We start from the raw sequence: 25661 nt of genomic DNA on the forward strand, positions 1-25661 counted from the left end.
AAATATATTCAATTCTTTAACGCTCTATCCATTCAGTCATTTGAATGGTTAGTGCTTTTAATAGAATGAATAGAGCTTTAAAGAATGGAATGGATAGACCTTTAGAAAAATCTATTCCATTCTTTAAAGGTGTATCTATTCAGTCATTTGATTGGTTAGTGATTTTAATGGAATGGATAGACCTTTAGAAAAACCTATTCAATTCTTTAACGCTCTATCAATTCAATTCTTTAAAGCTCTATCCATTCAGTCATTTGAATGGTTAGGGCTTTTAATGGAATGGATAGAGCTTTAAAGAATGGAATGGATAGACCTTTAAAAAAATCTATTCAATTCTTTAACGCTCTATCCATTCAGTCATTTGAATGGTTAGTGCTTTTAATGGAATGGATAGAGCTTTAAAGAATGGAATGGATAGACCTTTAGAAAAATCTATTCAATTCTTTAAAGCTCTATCCATTCAGTCATTTGAATGGTTAGTGCTTTCAATGGAATGAATAGAGCTTTAAAGAATGGAATGGATAGACATTTAGAAAAATCTATTCAATTCTTTAACGCTCTATCCATTCAGTCATTTGAATGGTTAGTGCTTTTAATGAAATGGATAGAGCTTTAAAGAATGGAATGGATAGACTTGGAGAAAAATCTATTGAATTCCTTAACGCTCTATCCATTCAATTCTTTAAAGCTCTATCCATTCAGTCATTTGAATGGTTGGAACATTTAATGGAATGGAAAGAGCTTTAAAGAATGGAATGGATAGACCTTTAGAAAAATCTATTCCATTCTTTAAAGCTCTATCCATTCAGTCATTTGAATGGTTAGTGCTTTTAATGGAATGAATAGAGCTTTAAAGAATGGAATGGATAGACCTTTAGAAAAATCTATTCCATTCTTTAAAGCTCTATCCATTCAGTCATTTGAATGGTTAGTGCTTTTAATGGAATGGATAGAGCTTTAAAGAATGGAATGGATAGACCTTTAGAAAAATCTATTCAATTCTTTAACGCTCTCTCCATTCAGTATTTGAAGTGTTAGTGCTTTTACTGGAATGAATAGAACTTTAAAGAATGGAATGGATAGACATTTAGAAAAATCTATTAGATTCTTTAACGCTTTATCCTTTAGTTCTTTAATGCTCTTTCCCATCCATTCTTTAAATGTCTTTCCATTCCATTCTTGAAAACTTATTTCCATTCAGTCATTTGAATTGTTAGTGCTTTTAATGGAATGGATAGAGCTTTAAAGAATGGAATGGATAGACCTTTAGAAAAATCTATTAGATTCTTTAACGCTTTATCCTTTAGTTCTTTAATGCTCTTTCCCATCCATTCTTTAAATGTCTTTCCATTCCATTCTTGAAAACTTTTTCCATTCAGTCATTTGAATTGTTAGTGCTTTTAATGGAATGGATAGAGCTTTAAAGAATGGAATTGAAAGAGCTTTAGAAAAATCTTTTCGATTCTTTAATGCTATATCCAATCAGTTCTTTAATGCTCTCTCCCATCCATTCTTTAGATGTCTTTCCATTCCATTCTTTAAAGCTCTATCCATTCAGTAACTTGAATGGTGAGTGCTTTCAATTCAATGGAAAGAGCTTAAATAAGGGAATGGATAGACCTTTAGAAAAATCTATTAGATTCTTTAACGCTCTATCCATTCAGTCATTTGAATGGTTAGTGCTTTTAATAGAATGAATAGAGCTTTAAAGAATGGAATGGATAGAGCTTTAGAAAAATCTTTTCGATTCTTTAACGCTCTATCCATTCAGTCATTTGAATGGTTAGATTCTTTAAAGAACGAAATGGAAAGACATTAAAAGAATGGATGGGAGAGATTTTTCTAAAGGATAGACCTTTAGAAGAATCTATTCAATTCTTTAACGCTCTATCCATTCAGTCATTTGAATGGTTAGTGCTTTTAATGGAATTAATAGAGCTTTAAAGAATGGAATGGATAGACCTTTAGAAAAATCTATTCCATTCTTTAACGCTCTATCCATTCAGTCATTTGAATGGTTAGTGCTTTTAATGGAATGAATAGAGCTTTAAAGAATGGAATGGATAGACCTTTAGAAAAATACATTCCATTCTTTAAAGCTCTATCTATTTAGTCATTTGGATGGTTAGTGCTTTTTAGAATGATCAGAGCTTTAAAGAATGGAATGGATAGACATTTAGAAAGATCTATTCCATTCTTTAAAGGTGTATCTATTCAGTCATTTGATTGGTTAGTGATTTGAATGGAATGGATAGAGCTTTAAAGTAGGGAATTGATAGACCTTTAGAAAAATCTATTAGATTCTTTAACGCTTTATCCTTCAGTTCTTTAAAGCTCTTTCCCATCCATTCTTTAAATGTCTTTCCATTCCATTCTTGAAAACTTTTTCCATTCAGTCATTTGAATTGTTAGTGCTTTTAATGGAATGGATAGAGCTTTAAAGAATGGAATTGAAAGAGCTTTAGAAAAATCTTTTCGATTCTTTAATGCTATATCCAATCAGTTCTTTAAAGCTCTCTCCCATCCATTCTTTAGATGTCTTTTATCCATTCTTTAAAGCTCTATCCATTCAGTAATTTGAATGGTGAGTGCTTTCAATTCAATGGAAAGAGCTTAAAAAAGGGAATGGATAGACCTTTAGAAAAATCTATTCCATTCTTTAACGCTCTATCCATTCAGTCATTTGAATGGTTAGTGCTTTTAATGTAATGAATAGAGCTTTAAAGAATGGAATGGATAGACCTTTAGAAAAATCTATTCCATTCTTTAAAGCTCTATCTATTCAGTCATTTGAATGGTTAGTGCTTTTAATGGAATGGATAGAGCTTTAAAGAATGGAATGGATAGACCTTTAGAAAAATCTATTCCATTCTTTAAAGCTCTATCTATTCAGTCATTTGAATGGTTAGTGCTTTTAATGGAATAAATAGAGCTTTAAAGAATGGATTGGATAGACCTTTAGAAAAATCTATTCAATTCTTTCAAGCTCTATCTATTCAGTCATTTGAATGGTTAGTGCTTTCAATTCAATGGAAAGAGCTTAAAAAAGGGAATGGATAGACCTTTAGAAAAATCTATTAGATTCTTTAACGCTCTATCCATTCAGTCATTTGAATGGTTAGTGCTTTTAATGGAATGAATAGAGCTTTAAAGAATGGAATGGATAGACCTTTAGAAAAATCTATTCCATTCTTTAAAGCTCTATCTATTCAGTCATTTGAATGGTTAGTGCTTTTAATGGAATGAATAGAGCTTTAAAGAATGGAATGGATAGACCTTTAGAAAAATCTATTCCATTCTTTAAAGCTCTATCTATTCAGTCATTTGAATGGTTAGTGCTTTTAATGGAATGAATAGAGCTTTAAAGAATGGAATGGATAGACCTTTAGAAAAATCTATTCAATTCTTTCAAGCTCTATCTATTCAGTCATTTGAATGGTTAGTGCTTTTAATGGAAGAAATAGAGCTTTAAAGAACGGAATGGATAGACCTTTAGAAAAATCTATTCCATTCTTTAAAGCTGTATCTATTCAGTAATTTGAATGGTTAGTGCTTTGAATAGAATGAATAGAGCTTTAAAGAATGGAATGGATAGACTTGGAGAAAAATCTATTGAATTCCTTAACGCTCTATCCATTCAATTCTTTAAAGCTCTTTCCATTCAGTCATTTGAATGGTTGGAACATTTAATGGAATGGAAAGAGCTTGAAAGAATGGAATGGATAGACCTTTAAAAAAATCTATTCCATTCTTTAAAGCTCTATCTATTCAGTCATTTGAATGGTTAGTGCTTTTAATGGAATGAATAGAGCTTTAAAGAATGGAATGGATAGACCTTTAGAAAAATCTATTCCATTCTTTAAAGCTCTATCCATTCAGTCATTTGAATGGTTAGTGCTTTTAATGGAATGGATAGAGCTTTAAAGAATGGAATGGATAGACCATTAGAATAATCTATTCACTTCTCTAACGCTCTCTCCATTCAGTATTTCAAGTGTTAGTGATTTCAGTGGAATGAATAGAACTTTAAAGAATGGAATGGATAGACCTTTAGAAAAATCTATTAGATTCTTTAACGCTTTATCCTTTAGTTCTTTAATGCTCTTTCCCATCCATTCTTTAAATGTCTTTCCATTCCATTCTTGAAAACTTTTTTCCATTCAGTCATTTGAATTGTTAGTGCTTTTAATGGAATGGATAGAGCTTTAAAGAATGGAATGGATAGACCTTTAGAAAAATCTATTCGATTCTTTAATGCTATATCCATTCAGTTCTTTAAAGCTCTTTCCCATCGATTCTTTAGATGTCTTTCCATTCCATTCTTGAAAGCTCTATCCATTCAGTCATTCGAATTGTTAGTGCTTTTAATGGAATGGATAGAGCTTTAAAGAATGGAATTGAAAGAGCTTTAGAAAAATCTTTTCGATTCTTTAATGCTATATCCAATCAGTTCTTTAAAGCTCTCTCCCATCCATTCTTTAGATGTCTTTCCATTCCATTCTTTAAAGCTCTATCCATTCAGTAATTTGAATGGTGAGTGCTTTCAATTCAATGGAAAGAGCTTAAAAAAGGGAATGGATAGACCTTTAGAAAAATCCATTAGATTCTTTAACGCTCTATCCATTCAGTCATTTGAATGGTTAGTGCTTTTAATAGAATGAATAGAGCTTTAAAGAATGGAATGGATAGAGCTTTAGAAAAATCTTTTCGATTCTTTAACGCTCTATCCATTCAGTCATTTGAATGGTTAGATTCTTTAAAGAACGAAATGGAAAGACATTAAAAGAATGGATGGGAGAGATTTTTCTAAAGGATAGACCTTTAGAAGAATCTATTCAATTCTTTAACGCTCTATCCATTCAGTCATTTGAATGGTTAGTGCTTTTAATAGAATTAATAGAGCTTTAAAGAATGGAATGGATAGACCTTTAGAAAAATCTATTCCATTCTTTAACGCTCTATCCATTCAGTCATTTGAATGGTTAGTGCTTTTAATGGAATGAATAGAGCTTTAAAGAATGGAATGGATAGACCTTTAGAAAAATACATTCCATTCTTTAAAGCTCTATCTATTTAGTCATTTGGATGGTTAGTGCTTTTTAGAATGATCAGAGCTTTAAAGAATGGAATGGATAGACATTTAGAAAGATCTATTCCATTCTTTAAAGGTGTATCTATTCAGTCATTTGATTGGTTAGTGATTTTAATGGAATGGATAGAGCTTTAAAGTAGGGAATTGATAGACCTTTAGAAAAATCTATGAGATTCTTTAACGCTTTATCCTTTAGTTCTTTAATGCTCTTTCCCATCCATTCTTTAAATGTCTTTCCATTCCATTCTTGAAAACTTTTTCCATTCAGTCATTTGAATTGTTAGTGCTTTTAATGGAATGGATAGAGCTTTAAAGAATGGAATTGAAAGAGCTTTAGAAAAATCTTTTCGATTCTTTAATGCTATATCCAATCAGTTCTTTAAAGCTCTCTCCCATCCATTCTTTAGATGTCTTTCCATTCCATTCTTTAAAGCTCTATCCATTCAGTAATTTGAATGGTGAGTGCTTTCAATTCAATGGAAAGAGCTTAAAAAAGGGAATGGATAGACCTTTAGAAAAATCTATTCGATTCTTTAACGCTCTATCCATTCAGTCATTTGAATGGTTAGTGCTTTTAATGGAATGAATAGAGCTTTAAAGAATGGAATGGATAGACCTTTAGAAAAATCTATTCCATTCTTTAAAGCTCTATCTATTCAGTCATTTGAATGGTTAGTGCTTTTAATGGAATGAATAGAGCTTTAAAGAATGGAATGGATAGACCTTTAGAAAAATCTATTCCATTCTTTAAAGCTCTATCTATTCAGTCATTTGAATGGTTAGTGCTTTTAATGGAATGAATAGAGCTTTAAAGAATGGAATGGATAGACCTTTAGAAAAATCTATTCAATTCTTTAACGCTCTATCTATTCAGTCATTTGAATGGTTAGTGCTTTTAATGGAATGAATAGAGCTTTAAAGAATGGAATGGATAGACCTTTAGAAAAATCTATTCCATTCTTTAAAGCTCTATCTATTCAGTCATTTGAATGGTTAGTGCTTTTAATGGAATGAATAGAGCTTTAAAGAATGGAATGGATAGACCTTTAGAAAAATCTATTCCATTCTTTAACGCTCTATCCATTCAGTCATTTGAATGGTTAGTGCTTTTAATGGAATGAATAGAGCTTTAAAGAATGGAATGGATAGACCTTTAGAAAAATCTATTCCATTCTTTAAAGCTCTATCTATTCAGTCATTTGAATGGTTAGTGCTTTTAATGGAATGAATAGAACTTTAAAGAATGGAATGGATAGACCTTTAGAAAAATCTATTCAATTCTTTAACGCTCTATCCATTCAGTCATTTGAATGGTTAGTGCTTTCAATGGAATGAATAGAGCTTTAAAGAATGGAATGGAAAGACATTTAGAAAAATCTATTCAATTCTTTAACGCTCTATCCATTCAAATCTTTAAAGCTCTATCCATTCAGCCATTTGAATGGTTACATTTAATGGAATGGAAAGAGCTTTAAAGAATGGAATGGATAGACCTTTAGAAAAATCTATTCCATTCTTTAAAGCTCTATCCATTCAGTCATTTGAATGGTTAGTGCTTTTAATGGAATGAATAGAGCTTTAAAGAATGGAATGGATAGACCTTTAAAAAAATCTATTCCATTTTTTAAAGCTCTATCCATTCAGTCATTTGAATGGTTAGTGCTTTTAATGGAATGGATAGAGCTTTAAAGAATGGAATGGATAGACCTTTAGAAAAATCTATTCAATTCTTTAACGCTCTCTCCATTCGGTATTTGAAGTGTTAGTGCTTTCAATGGAATGAATAGAACTTTAAAGAATGGAATGGATAGACCTTTAGAAAAATCTATTTAATTCTTTAACGCTCTATCCATTCAGTCATTTGAATGGTTAGTGCTTTTAATGGAATGAATAGAGCTTTAAAGAATGGAATGGATAGACCTTTAGAAGAATCTATTCCATTCTTTAAAGCTCTATCTATTCAGTCATTTGAATGGTTAGTGCTTTTAATGGAATGGATAGAGCTTTAAAGAATGGAATGGATAGACCTTTAGAAAAATCTATTAGATTCTTTAACGCTCTCTCCTTCAGTTCTTTAAAGCTCTTTCCCATCCATTCTTTAAATGTCTTTCCATTCCATTCTTGAAAGCTCTATCCATTCAGTCATTTGAATTGTTGGTGCTTTTAATGAATGGATAGACCTTTAGAAAAATCTTTTCGATTTTTTAACGCTCTATCCATTCAATCGTTAAAGCTCTATGAATGGTTGTTACTTTAATGGAATGGAAAGAACTTCAAAGAAGGGAATTGATAGACCTTTAGAAAAATCTATTCCATTCTTTAACGCTCTATCCATTCAGTATTTGAATGGTTAGTGCTTTTAATGGAATGAATAGAGCTTTAAAGAATGGAATGGATAGACCTTTAGAAAAATCTATCCAATTCTTTAACGCTCTATCCATTCTGATTTGAATGGTTAGTGCTTTTAATATATAGAATGAATAGAGCTTTAAAGAATGGAATGGATAGAACTTTAGAAAAATCTATTCCATTCTTTAAAAGGTGTATCTATTAAGTCATTTGAATGGTTAGTGCTTTTAATGGAATGGATAGAGCTTTAAAGAATGGAATGGATAGACCTTTAGAAAAATCTATTCAATTCTTTAACGCTCTATCCATTCAAATCTTTAAAGCTCTATCCATTCAGTTTTTTGAATGGTTACTTTTAATGGAATGGAAAGAACTTCAAAGAAGGGAATTGATAGACCTTTAGAAAATCTATTCCATTCTTCAAAACTCTGTCTATTCAGTCAATTGAATGGTTAGTGCTTTTGATAGAATGAACAGAGCTTTAAAGAATTGAATGGATAGACCTTTAGAAAAATCTATTCAATTCTTTAAAGCTCTATCTATTCAGTCATTTGAATGGTTAGTGCTTTAAATGGAATGGATAGAGCTTTAAAGAATGGAATGGATAGACCTTTAGAAAAATCTATTCAATTCTTTAACGCTCTATCCATTCAGTCATTTGAATGGTTAGTGCTTTTAATGGAATGAATAGAGCTTTAAAGAATGGAATGGATAGACCTTTAGAAGAATCTATTCCATTCTTTAAAGCTCTATCTATTCAGTCATTTGAATGGTTAGTGCTTTAAAAGGAATGAACAGAGCTTTAAAGAATGGAATGGATAGACCTTTAGAAAAATCTATTCAATTATTTAAAGCTTTATCTATTCAGTCATTTGAATGGTTAGGGCTTTTAATAGAATGGAAAAGGCTTTAAAGAATGGAATGGATAGACCTTTAGAAAAATCTATTCAATTCTTTAACGCTCTATCCATTCAGTCATTTGAATGGTTAGTGCTTTTAATGGAATGAATAGAGCTTTAAAGAATGGAATGGATAGACCTTTAGAAAAATCTATTCAATTCTTTAACGCTCTATCCATTCAGTCATTTGAATGGTTAGTGCTTTTAATGGAATGGATAGAGCTTTAAAGAATGGAATGGATAGACCTTTAGAAAAATCTATTCAATTCTTTAAAGCTCTATCTATTCAGTCATTTGAATGGTTAGTGCTTTTAATGGAATGGATAGAGCTTTAAAGAATGGAATGGATAGACCTTTAGAAAAATCTATTCCATTCTTGAAAGCTCTATCAATTCAGTCATTTGAATTGTTAGTGCTTTTAATGGAATGGATAGAGCTTTAAAGAATGGAATGGATAGACATTTAGAAAAATCTATTCAATTCTTTAACGCTCTCTCCATTCGGTATTTGAAGTGTTAGTGCTTTCAATGGAATGAATAGAGCTTTAAAGAATGGAATGGATAGACCTTTAGAAAAATCTATTTAATTCTTTAACGCTCTATCCATTCAGTCATTTGAATGGTTAGTGCTTTTAATGGAATGGATAGAGCTTTAAAGAATGGAATGGATAGACCTTTAGAAAAATCTATTCAATTCTTTAACGCTCTCTCCATTCGGTATTTGAAGTGTTAGTGCTTTCAATGGAATGAATAGAGCTTTAAAGAATGGAATGGATAGACCTTTAGAAAAATCTATTCAATTCTTTAACGCTCTATCTATTCAGTCATTTGAATGGTTAGTGCTTTTAAAGGAATGGATAGAGCTTTAAAGAATGGAATGGATAGACCTTTAGAAAAATCTATTCAATTCTTTAACGCTCTATCCATTCAGTCATTTAAATGGTTAGTGCTTCTACTGGAATGAATAGAGCTAAAATCTATTTAATTCTTTAACGCTCTATCCATTCAGTCATTTGAATGGTTAGTGCTTTTAATGGAATGGATAGAGCTTTAAAGAATGGAATGGATAGACCTTTAGAAAAATCTATTAGATTCTTTAACGCTTTATCCTTTAGTTCTTTAATGCTCTTTCCCATCCATTCTTTAAATGTCTTTCCATTCCATTCTTGAAAACTTTTTCCATTCAGTCATTTGAATTGTTAGTGCTTTTAATGGAATGGATAGAGCTTTAAAGAATGGAATGGATAGACCTTAAAAAAAACCTATTCAATTTTTTAACGCTCTATCCATTCAGTCAGAATGGTTAGTGCTTCTAATGGAATGAATAGAATTTTAAAGAATGGAATGGATAGACATTTAGAAAAATCTATTCAATTCTTTAACGCTCTATCCATTCAGTCATTTAAATGGTTAGTGCTTCTACTGGAATGAATAGAGCTAAAATCTATTCCATTCTTTAAAGCTCTATAGATTCAGTCATTTGAATGGTTAGTGCTTTTAAAGGAATGGATAGAGCTTTAAAGAATGGAATGGATAGACCTTTAGAAAAATCTATTCAATTCTTTAACGCTCTATCCATTCAGTCATTTAAATGGTTAGTGCTTCTACTGGAATGAATAGAGCTAAAATCTATTTAATTCTTTAACGCTCTATCAATTCAGTCATTTGAATGGTTAGTGCTTTTAATGGAATGGATAGAGCTTTAAAGAATGGAATGGATAGACCTTTAGAAAAATCTATTAGATTCTTTACCGCTCTCTCCATTCAGTTCTTTAAAGCTCTTTCCCATCCATTCTTTAAATGTCTTTCCATTCCATTCTTGAAAGCTCTATCCATTCAGTCATTTGAATAGTTGGTGCTTTTAATGGAATGGATAGAGCTTTAAAGAATGGAATTGATAGACCTTTAGAAAAATCTATTCAATTCTTTAACGCTCTGTCCATTCAGTCATTTAAATGGTTAGTGCTTCTAATGCAATGAATAGAGCTAAAATCTATTCCATTCTTTAAAGCTCTATAGATTCAGTCATTTGAATGGTTAGTGCTTTTAATTGAATGGATAGAGCTTTAAAGAATTGAACGGATAGACCATTAAACAAATCTTAATGTATTCCATTCCTTAACATGCTTAAGCTACATCATTAGTTCTCTATAAAGTTCTATTGGCAAGCTCTATCCTGCAATCTATTCTTTATCCTTTTCATGATTTCGACTCTGTCACTTCCATTGCTTAAAGCTTAAAGCATATTTAAAGCTGTATGGCCTACTGATAGATGTGATAAATTTAAGAGGCAGTTAGCTGAAATATATATTAAAGTAATGGGGAGAATTGTTAACAAGTGACATCACACATCTTTATCGCCTTGTCAATGTGAGGATCTCCGCAGCCTTAGTGATCGTAAAATTCCTTTAAAGGACAAGTCCACCCCAACAAAAACTTGATTTGAATAAAAAGAAGAAAAATCAACAAACATTACATTGAAAATTTCATCTAAATTGGATGTAAAACAAGAAAGTTATGGCATTTTAAATTTTCGCTTCATTTCACAAAACAGTTATATACACATCTCGATCGGTATGCAAAACAGGGAACTGATGACATCAATCACTCACTATTTCTTTTGTATTTTATTGTATGAAATATGAAATATTTTGATTTTCTCGTCATTGTCATATGAAATGAAGTTATATTCCTCCCTGAACACCGTTAATTCCATTATGATTTTAACAATATGTGCTTCAGGCAAGGAGGTCCTAATCGTCAAATTCGTAAAAATTGAAATATTGTACAATTCAAACAATAAAAAACAAAAGAAATAGTGAGTGAGCGACATCATCGACTCTCTAATTTAGATGTATCTGGCTCGTTCATATAAATATTTTGTTAAAAATAAGCGAAATTTTGAAATGTCATAACTTTCTTATTTACATCCGATTTTGATGAAAATAATTATCCCAAAACAGGACAGTCTTGTAATCAGACATGATCGGGATGCGTGTCGAATAAACCCAATATCTAACTATAAAACAAATAATCTGAGTCCTGATTGCTCTAGAATTTTTAGTTTGTTCTTCTTATGTATATTCGCCCTGTGTTTTGTTATTGTCTGTTATATTTTGACCACCCATATTATGCATCAATCATTCTGCAAAGAAATTGACACATCCATTCTGTTGATAGGAAAGAGACAATACATGACAACTGTAATGTTTTTCGCGAAAGAGGACGCCCTACTCCAACACACCGCTGCAGGTGTTCTTTTGCTTTGTTGTGTGCAAGCGTGTCTGGCACTGGAAGGCTAAGACAAACATTATTCTCTCTCAACAGTGTCGTAAAATCGATGGGGTGGGGTGGAGGTGATAGCATTAAATTGAGCTGATATTTCAAAATTTATATAATTTTAGCCGCTGTTTTTTTTTCTTGGGCATGAAACTACCAAACATTCATCAGGTCATATGAGATATGAAAGATTTTACGTAATATTAAAAAAATGAAACTTTCCCTTTCATTTCAGTACTTTCCGCAAGTTCTCCTTTTTTTCACAGAGGGGGGGGGGGGTACCCAGTGCTTTCCCAGCCATTTATTGTATCTTTAGTAAGTTCATGGGTCACATATACACCTTGCTAAAACCACTGGCGTAAATCCTGTCCGAGCAGGGGGAGGGAGGGAGATGGTAGCAATATCTTGACCTGAAAATTCAAAATTTGTGGACACCCCACACTATCTATACAAGGATGTATAAAAGTGTATATGATACTACCATCTTTAAGTTAAAGCCCTATTACATCTCTTTTCGATTCCTATAGTGTAATGGATCTGTCACGATATAAAGTAATGAATAATAGTTATTAACAATATGCGAGCTGGCGAAGAGAGAGAGCAAATATTCAGTTGGAAGACAAAATGATGTCCAAGATCCTCTTACAAGTGGTGGGTAATTATCACATCACGGGCAATGAGTACGTATCCTTGGGTACGTATGTAGGCCTATATCATGTATTGTAAATGTGCCTTATACGACAATCTTTTACTTTAAAGCCGATCGTGATTTTCGGTGGCTAAATTGTAATGAATTTGTTGGGATATAGATTACAGTATTTTTTTCTTTTATCCTCTTAAACGAGGTATTTATTCACAATAACATGTACATTTATATACAAACAATTTTTTTAAAAATCAATTCAATTCAATAATGCAATAATTTTTTGAATATCACATTTTTTCAAAATTCTGAACTTGGTTTTTTGTTTACATAAACTTTCTAAATAAATAATCATAGTAAGCTTGAATTCAATCCATAATTCGCATCATATCATTTTCCTTTGAATATGCTTTTTATATAATTTCGATAAATAACAAATTGAGCAATAACACAAAATAGATTACACATAATATTGCTGGCATTTTGCAGATCATAACCTATAAATAATGTTTTTTCATCTATAGAAAGAGTAATCTTGAATATATATATGTATATAATATAGATCACAGTATAAATAAGTAATAAACAGTCCACATTTTGTTCAACGAAAACTTGTTGGCTCACTGGTTAAAGATGAGATAAGATTGAAAGATTGAAAATAAATTGGATGACAATTTAGGCCATCACAGGACACAATATAAATTCCAAAAAGTGGAAATACCACATAATGTATAAAATGAAAAGGAAAATATTCCAGAAAGAGATACAACGTTCATCATATTTGAATTATTTATTAGATTTTTATGGAATTAATGTGATTTAAAGTCTCCGATAAACGAATGAAATTGTAAAGTTTGTGGGATTACCGTGTTACCTTGTCTCTGTGTTTTGATAACGGCATGCATTGATTGGTAAATGCCATCAGTAACTCATTAACGTGAGCATAGGGTGTGCCTCTATTTTTTTTTGTACAAAATATCCCCCGAGCGGCTTCCACAAAGTATATCGAGGATATTTATGCCGACCCCGTGCACATTCACGCCTGTGCATTCAAATGAAGTTTTGCTTGGTTAAAGGACAAGTCCACCCCAACAAACACTTGATTTGAATAAAAAGAGAAAAATTAAACAAGCATAGCCTGAAAATTTCATCAAAATCGGATGTAAAATAAGATTTTGATGAAATCTTCAGCATTGTGCTTGTCTGATTTTTCTCTATTGATTCAAATCAACATTATTCTGAGGTGGACTGACCTTTAATGACCAAAGTTGTAACCATATTTAAAGATAATTGGTATCATCCATTTCATAAATGGACTTATTCTAACCATACACTCATGATGCAGGTGAAATATTTTGAGCCCGGACGCGGAGCGACAGCGTGAGAAATATTGCATGTTTAAAGCAAAGGTTTTCCTTAGAAGACTTTTGTTGGAAAAGGGGTTCACTCCAAGAAAATCATTTTTTTAATCCTCCCATATTGCAATATTCTTATACGAAACTAAATTTTCATGATAAACTCGCATGAGAACATAAAATTTGGTATAAAATACCTGTTCATAATTTTATGATATTCTTTTAAAAAAAAATCTGTGTGGACCTAATCCCTTCTGCAACTAAACTGAAATGGACCTAACCCCTTTTGAAAAAAAGTGGGTTTTCTTTGCCATTTTAGTTAACTTTTTCAATAGGAATTTCAACTTTTCTTCGGTATCATCTTATAGAGCTACTAAAAATCTATACATTGAGACATATAAATCAAATTTTGATGAAATATGGACCTAACCCCTTTTGCAAGTGAGCTTTTCATATGTTTGTTGATTGCTTTTTATGAGTGAAAAATAAATACGGTTGCCACCTATACGCGGGAAGTTCAAGCTTGTATATACCGAAAAATAACCTTCAATAATTAAAATTTCTTTGCTGATAATTCTATAATTAATGTAGGCCTACATGTACTTGATTATTAATAACTGATATCTCTTTGACAAAATAGGCTGAGACGAGGAAACATTTTTGTATTACACTGCATTATATTATCTTGAACATTTATTTAATTATTTTTTTTTCAAAAATATGTATGAAAATTGGCACATATTTGAAGAACTTTATTCTATTTCTGCAGAACCGCTTGCAGTAAATACCGGTCCGCCGCAAACAAAATGATATGCAGTCAATGGCCTGTCATAGTAGTAGCGCAGCAAGTTTGCCTAGCCTGTCGTGTACGTACCCGTACACCGGGCGTGCATATTCGCATACATCGCATATCCACAAACGTAACGGAGGAAGAAACAGTAGCAGACGATTCCGAAATGGCAGAAAAAGTTGAAATTGAGAGTAAGTAGCAACTGAGTTTTCAAATTTATTAATATGAATCATGTGAATGTAATATTCTAGAAAGAAGTTCACTTAAGTGAAGTGAAGCCTGCTATCTGTCCAGCAACGTCGACGGATTGCGGCAGAAAAGTGATGGGATGGGTGGGAGTGGTGCCCATCTCCATCCCAGGCAGTGGGCGCTGGCTGCAGCTGCATGACTTGTCGTTGGCCGCAGCTGCATGCGGCTTGTCGTTGGCCGCCGTGCAGTCTTGCGTGTGTTCACTTTTTAAGTCAACAAGACAACATTTATGTATGAAAACATGATTGAAATACGCATACCTTTAGAATCCAATGTCATGAACTGAAGTGTAACGCCTCGTTCTTACACGACAGTGTGTGTGATTGTAAAGTTGCTCCAATTTAAATTTGGTTTAGGAGAGCTTCAGTTCAAGCTTCATCATCGGCTAGGGCTATAGATTCTACAGTACAGAGTAACAGATTACAGTACGTGATATCAGACTTGAGATTGAGTTAACTCCTGATGTTGTCGAGGAGCAATATTAACGCTAAAATGGCCAGACCAAAACTGCTCCATTCTCTGTCAATTTGTGGCTCCGCAATAAAACTGTTGGCTCCACTCACCAACAGGAAAATGTTGAGTAAATTGTTGAAATGATGTCGATGGTTATTCCTGTCTACACTCTACAGAGTACAAAATGGCAGAGTATAGGGCCATCTCATCACTAATGTAAGAAGTGATGTTATGTTTAACCTGCAATTTACGTATTAGTTCTAGATCTATTGCAATTTGCAACTTTCTCTGAAGTAAAGATATCTAGAGTGCAGAGCTACCAAGTCTCATGCATAATGCGTGAGACTCAAGCAATTTGGACTCTTGTTCATCCCCTCAAATCTCTGTCTCAAGCAACTATCACAGTCTATCCCCATATACATTGTACACAATGTCTGTGATCTCACTCAGATTCACAGAAAATCTCACGCATATGTGGTCTTTAAACTTGGTATCTCTGAGAGTGATTGTTTGAGAGCTGGAAGAATGAGGGGGAGGTATGAAATGTGCATTCAGAATTCTGTGAAAGTGGCATGATGCACGAGATCTAAAGTGCCTTGATCTGTCCTTTTTGTCAATATTTTATCATTGTTTTTTTTTGCTTCGTAGATCTCACTGTGTAATCTAGTACTGATCAAACTTCACGAAAGAGATGTATGATTAAATATTGTTGGAATGATGGCCAATTTTGAACATTTATTTATAACTTGGAAGTAAGGATTCTAAGTTTTCTAATAATTCTGCACCACAGTAGGACCACCAAAATTTACATTTTGATTTTAGGACTTAACATACATGTATGTTTACATGACATGACTACATGTATGTGCAGGGCCTTGATTTTATTCAGATACAGATTTATTTCCGACAGAAATGACATAAATATTGATACAAATCATTTTCATACTTATAACAAATATTTGCGATACAAATCATTGTCATTAAAATCATATTAAAAAACATCCATGAGAATTAAAATATGGTGCATTTTGGGTGTTGTTTGAAGGTTTGCATGGTGGCATGTACAATTGCTGATGTGGTTTACGGTGCACCATGTGGAGTGTTATAGAAGCAGTGGATAGAAGAAGAGAAGGAAGTGGATAGGCGAGAAAGTGGATGTTTGAGAATAGAGTATTCTTTCTTGAGAATAGTCCTGAAAAGGACTGTAAACCAGAAGGAATGTTGAGTGAGAACAGCTTGAGTAGTAGAGCTGATGAGGAGATGCTGGCTTGCGTCGGCGAGTAGAGATGATGAGTAGTAGAGAGACTGTCCGTCTTCAGGAGTAAATGCGGTGTCTCTTTCCTGAAGACGGACAGTCAACCTGTCCGAAACGTCGAGTCTCTCTACTACTCATCATCTCTACTCGCCGACGCAAGCCAGCATCTCCTCATCAGCTCTACTACTCAAGCTGTTCTCACTCAACATTCCTTCTGGTTTACAGTCCTTTTCAGGACTATTCTCAAGAAAGAATACTCTATTCTCAAACATCCACTTTCTCGCCTATCCACTTCCTTCTCTTCTTCTATCCACTGCTTCTATAACACTCCACATGGTGCACCGTAAACCACATCAGCAATGGTGCATTTTGTAGACAAATTATAATATATGATCTAAAAGAAAAAAGGGTATCTGTGGAAATGGGTGATTCACTAAAAAGCATAGCTTGTATTTTAATGTGAATTTAAATTGATTGTGTTTGTTGATTGGTATTAGAAATTCAAGAAAATATCAAACATTTGCAACTTATGATTTACAGTAACACCTTTTTTCTTACTTCAGGAAGCTAGACAAGCCTGTCTTGATTTGTTAGTAATCTTTAATCATTATAGAGACAATTGTGTAAGCAGTACAATATGTAAATTAGCTTGTTCCTTTCAATTTTCTAATTCATTCTTTCCTGGTGAGCAAATGAGCTTACATTTTAATCTTGTAAGCTGCCAGTTATACACAAAGGGCTATAGAAGCAAAAGCAAACTCAAGGACAAACTCAATTTCTGAGGTAAAAAATACATAGGCAACACACGGACTAAGCACAGTATTTTTCTCAGAACCTCTGTTTAGAGATCTGCAAATCCATCGTAAAATACATGTTTGAAAGAGATGTTTTAGTATTTGAGAGAACTTATTATTTGAGAGAACCTCACTGTTAGAAAGGTAACATCAATCATTATGAATTTTCAAATTATTTTCATGATTTTAGGATGAAAATAAAAGGTCCCACTTACACTTTGTGCCCCTATTTTAATATTTTTAAAAGTTATTAAAAATAAGTATGGAAAATAAGAAATAAAACTGGGAAAGAAAGCAAGCAACTACAAAAATAGGAAAGAAAAAATGTTAAAAGAAGAACACTGATAGAATGTTGAAGTCAAATATTTGTGGATAAAATTTACAGATAATTTTTGATGAATGACAATGTCTTATTTCAGACATCATTTTCTTTCACAATTTAAACGTTATTCACATAACCAGGGGAGTATGTCATCAACATTTTTGTCCTACAAGTTGTCGGATCTGACAACTTTCCCTGATTCTGATTGGTTTAGAAGCACAGTTCCTGTACATGTAGTAACTGTCAGATAAAATAAGACTTGTGAGATAAAATGTTTGACAAGTCCTTTCATGAAACGCTCCTCAGGGAAGCATTTCATGAAACAAATAGGCCAAGTTGCAATCTTACAAGTAGTGATTTGAAAAATAAAAAATTACGAGCTACTGAAAACCTTGCAGAACAAAATTAGTCACTATAATTTATTTCATGAAACCGCTGTGCAGAACTCATTTATTATTTAATCCTCTCACCAGTCATCATAGTGTTATGTAACATTCATTCACTTTGACCATAATTACAGTGCTTGTAAATCCCTCTTCCCAGTTTCCGTACAAAGCACCCAACAAAATGTGTAAATCTAATCTACATGTTAACTGCTGATTTTACCCCACTGTAGTGTCATTGTGTTTCTGTTTGTCTTGTCCAAATTAACCCCAAACAGTTATTGATTTGAGAGTCCACTACTTTCCTTTTCAATCCATACATAAACAATATTACCCCATTCTCTGGTAGTGTGTCATACCAGCCAGCTCCAAAAGACAGACTTCCTCTCTTTTGTCTAAACTCTTGTTATCCTGCTTTTCAAGTCCTTCTTTTGATGTATTGTGTGAGGCAGGAGGCATGACATGGAAGTCAACACTAGGTGATAATCTGTTGCTTTAAGGCTTGAGATAATCCCCAAACTTACTTTATACAAATGTACAATGATGTGCTTGACAGATTCACAGAGGGGTTTATTGAGTCTGTGTTACAATGAGAGGCTCAATGATTGATTCAGGTTGCTGCTGGGAAGAAATCTTTTGAGTGTGGCGGGCTGGAGTGGCTTTCTGAGTGATGACGTTCGTAACCAGTACCCCACTACAAATGTGTGTGGTTCACAACCGAAAAATGTGAGTGGTTGTGATTGCAAGCCTAATATGAAATGAAATTGAGTAATCCTTTCAGAAATGAAATTGAGTTATCCTTTCAGAATAAAGTGATTTATTTTGGGGGGTGGGGGAGGGGTGAGGAATGTGAAGAGTTGAGAGCTTCTCAGGATTTTTTTAGAACTCTGGATTGTAAAGCATGTTCAGTGTATGTCATTTGAGGTTTCCTTTTAACAAACTGTGAAAACAACAGCAGTTTATACCATTTCAAACGTCTGTCTACATACATGTACTACATGCATCGTGAATACAATGTAACCTCGGCTAGAAAGAGAAGCAGGTCTTTAGGATGGGGGGGGGGGGGGGGGGGTAGATGCAAAAAGTTTAACATACAGATGGCATGAGCAACTGACATTGTGTAGGCCTATTCATCAAGATTCTAGACAAATATGTATCTGTTTTTGAGGGGATGCACAAATTGTTGATTACTTAGATGAAATATACTTTAAGTAATTAAGAAATAGGGCCTACATGTACATGTGTAGCGGTATGCTAAATTGTATTGGCTCATTCATACATGTACCTGTACTCTGTACATAAAATGTAGGCCTATGGCAATAGTGTGTACAATAATTATTAATATATGCATGCTTTACCCTCGCCTGATGTACTTTCCATATAACAACTGATTAGTGTATTAAAGGGAAAGTTCACCCTGACAAAAAGTTTATTGTAAAAATATCAGAAAAAAATAATAAAAGATGTTGAAAAAGGTTTGAGAAAAATCCATCAAAGAATAAAATAGGAGAATTTCAACTATTTGATTTGTGACATAATATACAATGTGAGCAGAATTCCTACATATTGTAACATATCATGAAATGTCATTTCTCAGAAAACTGAAAATGGTTTCTATTTTACCTTGCGTATATTAGACAATCATTTCGCACCTGTTCCTAAAAAGAAAACAAAAATAAGTTACAGGAACAATTAAATAATTGAAATGTATGCATTTTTTTATTGCATAACATATGGGGCAGCTGCTTGTTTATGATGTCACAAATTCAGAAATTAAGATTCTAATAACTTTGTTAATCTTTAATGGAGTTTCCTCAAACCTTTACAAATAATTTTTATTATTTTTCTGCTATGATTACAATGAGCTTTTCTTCAGAGTGAACTTCCCCTTTTATATTGTTCTCTTTTGACAGCTCAATTGTGAATAATCTCTTACCATACTACATTCCCATTTTTGAATAGAGAAATGACACAGGGTCTTGTCTTACAAAGATTTGCGATTGATCCGATCAATCACAACTATGGAAATCCAGCAACGCCAACATCTAAAAATGCATGTTTGTTCGAAATATTTTCTAGATATGATAGATATTCATGCATCTATCGTTTTCTTGAAAATTTAGTGCAAATGCTTCTCTTTGTCTACAAAGGACATAAAGCAAACTTCCTGGAGAAAAAAACTATGATGTTGATAAATTTCCATATAATTGAGATTGATCGAATCAATCGCAACTCTTTGTAAGACGGTACCCAGAACTACCATACCCTAACAAAGGAGAATGCCCAGTTTCTGTCCTTTTGCATCTAAAGTAAACACAAAACTGACAGTAGACCCTGTCACCCTAATGAAAGCCAATCCCTAATTTGTGCTGGTAAGATTAATGACTAATTATTGATCAGGTGGTGCAAGTCTGTTTTAGAGCTACATGTATCTTTGCTGATTGACCAGCTGAGAGGGTGATGTTGTTAAAGGACCAGTCCACCCCAACAAATAAGTTGATTTGAATAAAAAAGAAAAATTAAAAGAGCACAACACTGAAAATTTCATCAAAATCAGATGTAAAATAAGAAAGTAATGACATTTTAAAGTTTTGCATAATTTCACAAAACTGAACTTTATATGCACATCTTGGTTAGTATGCAAATGAGGAGACTGATGACGTCATCCATTTAATTTTGGATAACAATGTCAGGATTTATCTGTATTTAAAGGGACCTTTATCAAAACACAACAGGGTGATTCCATACGTGTCGTACGGGACATTTAGAGAATATTTGACAGTTTTTGACAAGAAAAAACAAAAAATATTCCAGTAACTATAGGTGGTCATCAACTACTACCAGAGTGTAAGAAAAACCAAGACTTAACATGACTTGAATTCACATCCTGTATAATACAGATTAAAAATAGTAATGTGTCGTACGGACGCAGAAAAAGTGGCTTTTTTAGAAACCTCAAGTTTGTACTCAAAAGTCTGTGAGTTGGGCAGATAAATTTCATAGAAACTGAACTCAAATTGACACTCAATTACCCAAGAACAAACACATTTACAAAAGAAAGCAAAATAAACATTCATGAATAAATAAAGCAAATTATAATTTTCGAGAACATTGTGGCGTACGGGACATTCAAAATGTGTCGTACGGGACATCTCTAAATTGAAGCCAAACATTCTTACTTTATGTCACTTTGACTTCTTCAATCACATTATTTGGCTGATGATAATGATAATCCCATCAAACTAAGACATTCATTAGGTTAGAAACCGCTATTAGGTGAATATTTCTGTCAATATATCATAAACAAAATAATGTGTCGTACGGGACAATTGTGTGTCGTACAGGACACTTGTGTGTCGTACGGGACACTTGTGTGTCGTACGGGACACTTGTGTGTTGTACAGGCACTTGCGTGTTGTACTGGGCAGCCTGAATAAATAAACATGAACTTTTTATCAATCAGAAGGAGCATTGCCCCTAAATTCTTGCTTATTTATGAATAATCTTTTAATAAGCAGTCATTCAGGACAATATAATTAAGTAACCTCAATATATACAATTGGGAGCAATATGTTATATTTTTTTTCATGATGGGAAATGTACAAGTGTTCACATCATTTTTACGAGCTGAAAAACTTCAGGTTTTGTGTGAAGTTATATTTTAGGGAACTAATTGATGATTTCCAAACACTATTTAAACAATAAATGAATGAAACTTTGTGTAAATTATGGGGCTAAATTGATCATGATGTTATGATTTTTTATATAAAATGTATATCTACATGATATATGTCACAACTGTCACTTTTTTCCCTTTTTTTGGTCACAATTTTTTTGTCTAAAGAAATGCGGTTCTACTTTTTCAAACCCATCTGCATTTCATGAAACCATATGGTTTGTCTTATTTTCAAGATTTTTTTTACAACTTGAAAAAAGTAAGGAGTTTCAATATTGTATATAAAAAATAGTGATCATCAAGGGAAGTCCAAATAGATGATCATGATGATTGATATGATTTTTTTTACATCTTATAATAATTCCACATTAGCATGCAAGAGGAAGTTATCTTCCAGGCTAGGTTGAAATAATTATAAAGGTTTTCTTTTCATGCTCAATGAAAAGAAATTAACCTGCTCTGATCAGTGAAAATCACCAGTTTAGCTGAAGGGATTCACAAAAGAATAAGCCTACATGAAATCAATTAAAATGTTTAGAATCACCTATTTCATGTTCTATGGAGATAAACAAAGTACTTTTTCAGTTCACTTTATGTTATGCCTACTATTTATGGTTTCTGAATCCAAATCCTGCAATTAGATGCATTATTATATTGTGTGTCGTACGGGACATGTCCCGTACGACACAGCGTGTGTCGTACGGGACATTTTTTAATAGGACAATAATTGAAAAATGAAGGGCAGAAATTAGATCCTTATGGGATAAATCGATCACCCATGGGTCAAACAAAGAGAAACTCATTTTATGAAATTGCATCATCAAAAATAAAATTGTAGGAAAAACTTTTGCATTGTCATGTGTCGTACGGGACATTGCCAAATATAGGTTCGGAAAAATCAGGGCTGCCCCTATTATGGATCATGAAAATGTTGTAGATATTATTTGGAACCATCAATGACATATTATTCTATTGACCTGCAATATTTTCAATCTTCTCTTGCTTTGCAAATAATTGTTTCAGGTGGAATTTGTACTTGACTATTCAATGAGCAAAATTATTGAAAATTTAAAATTCCATTGTTTTCCCCCAAAAAAACTATATCTGTCTTCACTTTTGGTTAAAACTCATAATTTTCATAAAATTTAGGTATCATAGTAAAATATTACACTACTTATGACTTATTGAAAGCATGTTGAAATTTATGATATTTTTGAAGTTCTAGTGTGGAATCACCCAACAGAGTAGGGAATGGCTGAATTTAATTTTTTTGCAAAGAATGGAATGATATAATTAACTCACTGCACTTTAATAGTTTATAATTCATGTTTGTTGGATTGATAAATTGTCAATTCCCTCAAAAGAAAATCATTTACATGTATTGTTTAGGCCTAGATTTGATTTTAATTGCTTCAAAGTGAGCTTCACGTTTTCATCCCATCATGTGCAGAGAACTTGACAATATTTTTTGTATATCATGTAGGGCCCAGGCTTGTTATTAAACCACTCGCATTTTGAATGTATGATTCATGCACAAGTCATGAGATTGCTGCTGAATCCTTTTCCATGTTCGTGTGCCATGCAGTTATATTCCTTCGCCTCTCAAATCAAGATGTAAAACCTCAAGCAGCAAAGAAGATGACATTAGTTTTAAAATGAAATTAAACTCAGACCGTGCACTGTTAAATCTTGTTTCCACTTATATGAATTCTGTATTGAATGACACACTCAAGCTCCAAACTCTCTGGTTTCGCTTTCTTCTCAAGTGTTTTCAGATAATGTCAGATGTGTGATTAAATCACAATTTACAATAAAATAAAGGCAATCAAATCTTAGTAGTTATTGAATGTATAGGGGGAGATGAATAAAGGGAAATTGATACCCCTTTCATAAACCCAATTATGCGGCTAACAGCAGCATAATTTGGTCGTAAACTTGGAGGAGGACAAGAGTAATCCGCATTATTTTGATGCTGCTATTATCCGCATAATAGCAGCATCGGGATAAGATTTTGAGTTTATGAACGCATTTCCAAATAATGCGGATAATTGCCATGGTGCGGTCACAAGGTCACCCTTTTCCAACACAACCGCATTGGAGGGGGCGTGTCCAGTTGTCATGACGATTATCCGCCTTTTTCAGGACGAGCGCTCGTAAAAATAATGCGGCTTATTTTCGGAGTTTGTGAACGCAATTTTTATTGAATTATTCGCATTACTCTTAGGAGGCTAATTGGAGGATAGGTTTATGAAAAGGGTATGAGTCGGGGAAGCTTGAAAGAAATATATGAATGATTGAATTAAATGAGATCACTATCAAATTATTTCAAATTGGCAACTTGATCAGAATATCATGTTATTGTGGCAAATACAGTGCATTACAACTTCTACATTCATCTAAGTTTCTCTGAATTCTTTGTTTTCTATTAAACAAACTTTCCCCCTTTATTATTCATTTAGATGTTCAAGCAGGTACCTAACTTCACATTTTCAATTGACATGTTGTTTGGACAAATACTATTTGCTGTCATGGAAAACTATATTGAAACATCTTCACAAAAGAGAATAATTATAGCACATGTATGCAAAATACTACTTGCAAACAATGCTTGTCACAGTACTGTATATATGGCTTCAGAGTGAAAATAAAAGAGGGGGATGGAAGTATAAAAAAAAAGAGAGATGTAGGACATGTGAGGCCTGTACTTCAAAATTTACATTCCTTTTATCATGGGCAGTGCATGAAGCTGAAACAGTTTAGTGTACAGATAAGTACACCAGAAACGTTGTGAGAAGATATTTTGACAACAAATGAAATGCTTAGTTGATGGCTGTATCTTTGCACCTGACGTTGACCCCGTTTGACCTCTGTGATTGGGCTGAGTTTTAGGTCACACAAGTTTCAAGTGTCAGTCAGTCTAAGGAATGTCCATAGCCTTTCCTGGGGGCATTTTGAAAATTTTATTACCACAGGTAGCTGTGTTCACATGGAGATTTAACAGCAAACTTTTTTAATCTCAAGAATCTAAAACTGATTTCAATGTTGCTCAGGTACAGACTGCAGGTAACATTATAGCCTATTTAAGTTGTTCTTCTGCAATGTATGTAAAGTTGAAAATTTTCCAAAATCTAGGCAGTTTTGGGGACTAGATTATTTAAAACGTGAACATCGTCTAGATCTAGAGGTAGGTCAAACAAATTTATGTTGTCCCTGATATGAAGATTTTACATTATATGTAATTACCTGTCGGCATAGTGCACTTAAGCTTGTCTTTAAACCTACATACATGTTTATACTAATAGTTTGGAAAACAATTTATTTATGGGTTATGCTAATTTCTAATCTAGTTAATGAAAGTTTGAAACCCAAAAGTATCTCTGACTTCACATTCCAATAGGCCTATAACTAGGTGGTTTCAAACCGCCTCGATCACAAGAATCCCCGTTAAATTACGAGAACATTTGTAGGCTAAAAAATACCCATTAATCATTCCTGCATTCACATCGCCCTGAAACATACCCTTCGGGATAAGTTCCTGAAGTTATGAGCATGTGCAGTATGGTCTGATAAACAGGCAAGGCGCGAGATTCAAAATCACTAGCCCAGCAGCCACCCACAGCTCCCGCGCTCAACAACGCCCAACGACACGCTGGGCTAAAAGTTCCCGTAAATTGCTTTCACATCGCCAAAATACCTGCGACCTTGGAAAATTCCCCGCGAAAGTTCTCGTAATTTCGCCAAGTACCTACTATTTAGCGTGTATTTTCTTTCGGGGAAATTACGTGTAGTTTGCTTTCACATTACCAAAATACCTGGTATTTTCTGATCGGGGTGAATTTCCCGATCAGAGAATACCTGGAACTGACGAACTTCGAGGCGGTCTGAAACCACCTGATGACTGTATTTTTGAAGTACATACATGTAGGCCTATATAGGCCTACTCCTCTTGGCAAATATGACTTGAGACCTGGGTACATGACCAAGCAATTCCCAATATGCAAACATATGCATCTAGTGAAATTTCAAACTAATTACAAGAATAATATTGTTCAACATATTCAAGGTTCAAGGTTTATTCATATCAACATTTCACATTTTCAACAAAATCAACAACTTAATACAA

General features: G+C 33.2%; 1 protein-coding gene across 1 annotated transcript in view; it reads left to right on the forward strand.

Moving 5' to 3' along the window:
* Nucleotides 1–14482: 14482 nt before the first annotated feature.
* LOC121429565 (anthocyanidin reductase ((2S)-flavan-3-ol-forming)-like) overlaps nucleotides 14483–25661 on the forward strand; it is a 49101-nt gene continuing 37922 nt past the window's right edge. The window contains 1 exon segment of the mRNA XM_041626650.1: nucleotides 14483–14597. Within this exon segment, the coding sequence (XP_041482584.1) occupies nucleotides 14573–14597 (25 nt within the window). The 5' untranslated portion in view covers nucleotides 14483–14572.

The sequence above is a fragment of the Lytechinus variegatus genome, chromosome 16 (genome assembly GCF_018143015.1).
Source record: "Lytechinus variegatus isolate NC3 chromosome 16, Lvar_3.0, whole genome shotgun sequence".
Classification (NCBI taxonomy): Eukaryota; Metazoa; Echinodermata; class Echinoidea; order Temnopleuroida; family Toxopneustidae; genus Lytechinus; species Lytechinus variegatus.